The 7,058-nt window shown below is 37.0% G+C and overlaps 1 protein-coding gene across 1 annotated transcript in view; it reads left to right on the top strand.

Moving 5' to 3' along the window:
* The first annotated feature begins 896 nt into the window (after nt 1–896).
* LOC121409666 (TBC1 domain family member 19-like) overlaps nt 897–7,058 on the top strand; it is a 54,081-nt gene continuing 47,919 nt past the window's right edge. Inside the window, exons 1-3 of the mRNA XM_041601578.1 lie at nt 897–976; nt 3,023–3,142; nt 3,846–3,918. Of these exons, the coding sequence (XP_041457512.1) occupies nt 3,035–3,142; nt 3,846–3,918 (181 nt within the window). The 5' untranslated portion in view covers nt 897–976; nt 3,023–3,034. The remainder of the gene's footprint in view (nt 977–3,022; nt 3,143–3,845; nt 3,919–7,058) is intronic.

Genomic DNA, 7,058 nt, shown 5'->3' with positions numbered 1-7,058 from the left:
TGTAATTTTTTTTTTTTGGGGGGGCTATCTGGAAGGGAGTAAAAAGTTCTAAATTAACCTGTAATTTCCCACATTTTTCTCTGCTTTTTTGTCGGGGGGGGGGGGGAGGAGGAGCTTAATATCAGATGTTTTATGGGGCAAATTTTTCAGGTGAGAAACTGACGCAAAAACAGTCTAATCCCCCATTCGTTTTGTTTTATTTGTTCATTTTTTTATTTATTTATTGACTTACTTTTATTTCATTTTTAATTCTATTTTCATTATTATTATTATAAGGCCTATTTTTATTTTTATTTATTTATTCATTTATTTATTTATTCATATCTTTATCTATTTACTTATTTATTGTTTATTATTTTTATTTTTATTATATATATATATTTTTTTTTTTTTGGGGGGGGGGGGGTTGATGAAGCTGTCAGCAAATGTAGTTTACGATCAGTTGAATAATTACAGGGACCCTATAGTATTATTAATGATGATACTACTACTACTACTACTACTACTACTAATAATAATAATAATAATAAAACATAATAAAATTGACAATTCTAATAATCAAAGTGATGAAAAAGATAATATTTATTATGAATAATATCATTATTGCTATATACTCTAAAAATAAATCATTTATTCATGCAACAAATGAAGATCACAGTCACGGTTATGCATGTATTTACATTTCACTTATATTGTTTGTAATGAAATATTGTTTATGAAAAGATATCCTTGTGTGTACATTGAATTCATCTTTCTAAGAAATGCTATCTTGGTGAACTTGTTGATTATTTTGTTGTTTTTGTTTGTTTTTTCTTATAGGGCCTAAAGGATTTTGACAAAAATTGACGTTGTTTAGTTGCGCATGCGCTATCAATTGCCATAGCAGACTGTAAACTATTTCCAGTGACAGATAGTGTTTTCGTCGACCGACGGCCGACCAGATATTTTATCCCTAGCAGTAATCTAAGAATATTTGGTGAGTAATAGAACTCAGATTTTAAGGGGAATAATCACACGACAACTGCGAACGAAGTAAATGAAGGAAGATCCACAGAACAGTTTATTAATATTACTTTGTTCGTCAATTAGTGTCTGTCAGTTCGTTGAGCCCCACATACTGACATTGGTGTAGGCCTACGTACCGTATGCCTTTCACTGCAACTGCACTGCATATTCCTTGTCCATTGAATGAGTGCTGCATACCACTCATTCAATGAACAAGGTTATATAAGATATAATTTGTCATTGATCGTGGAATATTTTTACAAACTCTTGAAATATTTGTGGTATTCCATTCTGAGCCATCCAATAAACATATAATATTCATGCTGTTTGAGGCTGCGACCCTCACGTGTGATGTGTTGAAATCGGCCGTGAATTAATAATATGTGTGAGGAATTACATAGTAGATACTGGCAAAAAATCACCAATTTTGAGGATGACCAGAGGGCAATCCTGTATTTTAGGGGTCTAAACTATTTTCGGTTGCTAACTTCAGTTCAGGCAACAGCTCCAAGAAGACCGTTGTTAACGATAGTTCAGTAGTGCGTACGTACGTGCCGGGTATGGTGGGCCATTTATAATATTTCTTCATTGCATACCCCCCCCCGGCCCGGCCATGACTAGTCCCGGGTCACGTGACACCCCGACGGCTTTAGGTATACCGTTATTCTATACCACCCCTGGCCCCTATATATCGCATGATACCCCATTGGTAAATACAACTTTACATCTACTACATAGGCGACTGGCGTGTAGCTGTATACTAGTCCTATATATAATAATGGCATTAACGGCCCGCCATACCCGGCACGTATGTACGCACTACTGAACTACTGTTAACAATGGTCTTGGAGCTGTTGCCTGAAGTTAGCAACCTAAAATAATTTAGACCCCTAAAATACAGGATTGCCGACCAGAGAATGGACACTAGTGAAATAAGGGTTAAGTGTAAGAAATTAGGCTTTTATTTATTGTTGATATCTTTTTTTTGGATATTTTTACAATAAATCTGCTTTTTTTCTAAGCCTAAGTCATATCGATTATTTTGAAAAACGGTGTTCGTCAGCTTTAATTTGATCGAACATCGACGCATCGAAGACGGGGAAAATTGAGTCGATTTTTTTTGCTCCGGCCTTCGCGTCGATGCGCCATGCACGCACTGCATGCATGCATTGACGGTATGCGCTGGCCAGGTGAGCGTTGCACAAGCAGATGACAGAGCAAAGTTTGTTTGTATTTTCCATGATCACAAAACACGAAAAAAGGCCGCGGACCAATGCAGAATTCTTCCAAAAATATCTTCAACAATGATATGTGCAGATGACAACATGATTTTCGGTCAACTAGCCACCAGCCCCATACACTCACTCTCCCAAAACAACAGGTGTGCTTGGCAGCGCCAGCAAACAAGTGCAACCAGCCGAGAGCGCTGTAACTTGCCTGAGATTGTGTAGTTGGATCCAAAATGAGCTCCAAATAGATTGATGGGAATAAATACGTAATATTCTCTGGATGGTCATTTGAATTGCTATTCAATGCTGATATAACGATTATGAGGAAAGATTGTGGAATATGATCAGGTGACAAGTACTGTACGGGTATCACATGACCTGAAAATCAGCTTTGTACTGCTTCAATTGCACTCCACGGTGACTGGACTGACTGCCAAGAAAAGCTGGAAATAGAACTCAAAATGTAATTTTATTTTATTACATTCAAAGTAGGATAACATGGGCAATATCATCTAAATTTTCACTCAATCATGAAAGGAAAAGGAACAGACCAGCATACAACTCGTATTTAGTGAGTAATATCACTAAATACTTGGGTGCAGAAAACACAAACCAGTTTTTGTGGTATTAGCACAGATTTAGACTGAGGTCTACATTAATTGGACTTCACAATACGGCTAGTGCATATTGTTACGCTGTAACTGAGACACAACAAAATAATAGACTTATTATCATTTCTATGAAGTAAATATGCCTTTTCTTTTTCTCTATTTCTATTGATAATGCAGATTTGTTTTAAGATGGCAGACATCAATTATTCTGCTGGGGATGTAGGTGCGATCCTCCCTCAGATCGTCAGGGAACTCCAGAAAACAACTTTGCATTCACAACTCAAACAGGCAGCACAGGTAATATGCAGAGAGGTTTTATAGTTAAAGATGAATTCAAGTTGTAACGATTTCAAAATGAGTTCGTACAGAATCCAATGAAATGACCACCGAAGTGTCTGTTTGTATTTAAATAAAAAATATGTGCCAAAGGATTCTGGAATTGCTGAGAAATTAGCAAATAAGCACGGGATTCGTGTGAAGCATCGGGCCGACATTCAAAGCAATAATAATACACTGTCCCACATGCACTTATCTGTGTTGGTGATCTTCAGTGTGAACATTTTTCAAAGTTCAGTTTATGTAACTGTACCAGATTTAGTTCCTCAATGATATAGCGACAATTAAGCTTGGTTTCACACACTTTCTTGTGTAATCAGTGTTTACTGCAACTACTTTCATTTACCTTTAAAGACCAACTTGGTTGATCTCTGACCACTTTTCTCCAGGGGCATACTGCACATGTAGATGTGGTTAATTGATTAAGATAAAATGCTATGGGATATGAATCAAACAATCTAAATTACAGTACATGCTTTTAAGAAAATATTTTGTTTAAAAATTAGTTTTGGCTTTATCATGCAAATTTTGCTGAAATGCCTTCTTTCTATGGTTAGAAGTCACACGTTTTATATCTTTGTATTTTACAGTTGACATAATTTGTAAACCATATTCTTCATGTACATGTATCACTAGCAGTATGGGATCTGTATGTTTTTTTCAGGTGATTGCTGCAATGCCCGATATAAATATTTCTGACTTGGAATTCACAGTGCCTGAAAAACTTACAGATACAGGTAAGCAAAAACAAATCCAAATTTTGTATTATTTTTGTTTGATACATATTCATTAAAAAAATTAGAAGAATGCTTTGTTCATTGTATTTCAGAATAAGTGCCTCTGTTCCACACAGGAGGCCATTTCCATTACTTATGCATGCAATTCTTATGCACTCATGTCCAAAGTGGTTATCACTAGTTATTTTGTGGATCAGTCATTGGTATTGCATAAGACATGGATCCCCTAGTATAGCAAATTGTGTGCAACCTTGTATTTGTACGACTGCCTATTTTTATGAGATTTATTTAGTTTTAGATTAGTCATGTGCCCTAGCAAAGTAACTAAAGTCCAATTAGAGAATTCAAAATTCAACAGGTTATTAGAGCGTTCAGAGTGTTGTGGCCCAGTGGATTAGTCTCCGGCCTCTGATACAGAGGGTTGTGGGTTCAAATCCCAGCCATGGCGTAGTTTCATTCAGCTAGAAATTTGTCCACATTGTGCTGCACTCAACCCAGGTGAGGTGAATGGGTACCTGGCAGTAATTTATTCCTTGAAATGCCGAGTGCTGGAAAGGCTGCTTGAGCTACAGCCTAGGTAATGATATCCAAGTCCTTTAGAAGGGCATAGAGACGTTATTCATAATGTCTAATGCGCTATACATGAACTGACTACCGGTACCATAAAAAAAAACAATGCACAATGTTTAATACATTACATTGTAAATATCCCTGAGGTGACTTCTGTCACGTGAGTAGGCGATGTATTGCCAGCCCAAGTGTAGGCACACAACTGAAGGCCTCAGACCAAGTGTAACAGGGGTATGATGACTTTGAGGCAGTTCTAAATAGCTGGCGTGGCCCCAAAGCGGCTTTGGACCCCGACGTGTATACATGTATGTAACAGGCCTATGAGCACACAGGAAGATATCCAGTCAGCAAGTATGAGCTTTAAATTTCCTGTGTGCGTTTATACAGAGAATCCAAATTTTGCATGAATAACAATGGTGGTCCAGGGTCAAATTAGTATGTGATCCAAAGCCTGATTCATAACTTTGTAGAACCCGGCCAATATCCACTTTATTCCGGGGGGGGGGGGGGGGGTTCAAATGTATTGCTGTACACATGCATGACCAAATTATTTCCAATCACCCTCTATTAAAACAAGTCTTTTCTCTGTGTGCAAATAATCCCCTAAACAAGTTTTTTGCGGGCTATATAAATACACAGTTTGGCCCCTAAACAAGTTGTCCACAGAATATGACCTCGGGGAAAAAAACTTTGATAAAAACATACCCTAAACACATTTGGCTAGTCTAAAAAAAACGTGCTTTAGGAAAAAAAAATATACCCTTAATATGTTTGACCCTGCGATTGACCATTGACCAGTCTTTCAACACCACCCTTTTTCTTGAGAATCAGTGTTTTTGATACCCTTAACGAGTCCAACCGCTGACCGCGTCCAAAACTGAAAAACACCCCTTTAAACGCGCTTTTTGGTCACGTGTGTGTACAGCAATATATTTGACTAGCCCCTCAGGATTCAAGTACAAGCAGGATGATTTGAGAGGTTCCTATACTAACAACAAATTATACATGAATTGGAAGATGCTGGTCCAGGGCCAAATGAGTAGGCCTATTTTACAAGTGATCTAAAAGACTCATTCATAACTTTGTAGAACCTGGCCAATATCCACTTTATTCCAGTTGGGCTGAAATAAAGTGGATACATGTACAGTCACAGCCTTACCCCTGTTGACAAATCCCCACCAAATTTCGGCTGTGGCTGTTTTTCAGCATGCTTTGCCGAGAAACCAGACAGCAAGAGAAAACACAGAAGTGCAAACAAGAATTTGTGATGTCATCGCCTTAATAGGTAACTCTATATAAAGATAATTCAGAAATCAATATTCTTTTTTGGGGTATTACTAATGATAAAGATACCGCAAAGATCTATCTGAGTATTATGAGCAGTATCAAATGGGGTTAACAAGGTGCTTTACCATCTATGCACCTGACAATGTAATACATAAAAAAAATGTTTTTTTTATTCTTGATATTTTAACAAAATAAATTAATTGATGTGCTCTGTGATATTAAAGGTTTGCACTTTGCACACATTTTCTTGGGCCAGGGTCAATATTTTGGACTACATTGTACATTCAAATTTCAACTTAATGAGTTGTTAAAAGTATTTTGTAAAATAAAAACAAGTAGCAAGCCTACTAGCCCGGTATCCCTAAATTCCCCATGGCCCATGCCCACATAACAACTTGTCCACAGTATGAAGATACATACATGTAGAGGAATGATGGCAATGACATTGATTAATTACTAGGAATAGTCCATCAAAGAGTCTGTCACACCCAGACAATTCAGCCATGGTTTTACAACATTGATAAAAGTATGGCTGCGGCAAGCTCTGTATGTACACTATGTAGCAAGCTTTTTCAATTCTTAAAATAGCCCAAAAAAACGGACATACTGAAGCTTTTTGACAGAATTAAATCGCGTGAAAACACTAGAGCAAAACAATATACAATCAGCAAAAAAAGTTCTTGGACACTTAAAAAAGTTAAAATATTCCATATAAAAGGCAAATTATTGTATGTCAACATAACCAGACAATATTCCTCTTCCAGTATGACATGACATTTTCATGTGAACAGTCATGCATGAGTGGTTAAATGCTTTAAACAATAGCAATGTCAGTAAAAGAAAATTGCAGAAATGGACCATTCAAATGCTAATGATCATGGCCATCCTGTAGGCATACAATCAGCAATTTCAACATGCATTTATCATTTGAATTGAATGCTTAAGGATGCATCATGAGCATAATGAGATGGATCATTTGGACATTCACTTTCACTTTCCAACCAAGAGCATGCAAGAGCAATAGGAATGTTGCAGTCTTGGCAGTCATTTAGACAAGTGGCTCGATATTTCTAAGAGTCACCAACAACAATTTCAAATTTAAACCAGCGGTATTTGGCTACTAATGAAGTTATAGATCGTCCTAGGAGTGGTCGACGTAGGGCCACCACCGCTGCGGTAGATAGGAGGATAAGGATAATTTTCTTTTGCTTATGCCAAGATACTGAAATTTGACATTTTTTTCATCGACTTAACTTTGACTTAAAATTCCAGTGGAATAGTGA

This window comes from Lytechinus variegatus, chromosome 1, assembly GCF_018143015.1.
Source record: "Lytechinus variegatus isolate NC3 chromosome 1, Lvar_3.0, whole genome shotgun sequence".
Lineage (NCBI taxonomy): Eukaryota > Metazoa > Echinodermata > Echinoidea > Temnopleuroida > Toxopneustidae > Lytechinus > Lytechinus variegatus.
The sequence above is the reverse complement of the archived record's forward strand: the minus strand, read 5'-3'. Positions and strand labels throughout refer to the sequence as shown.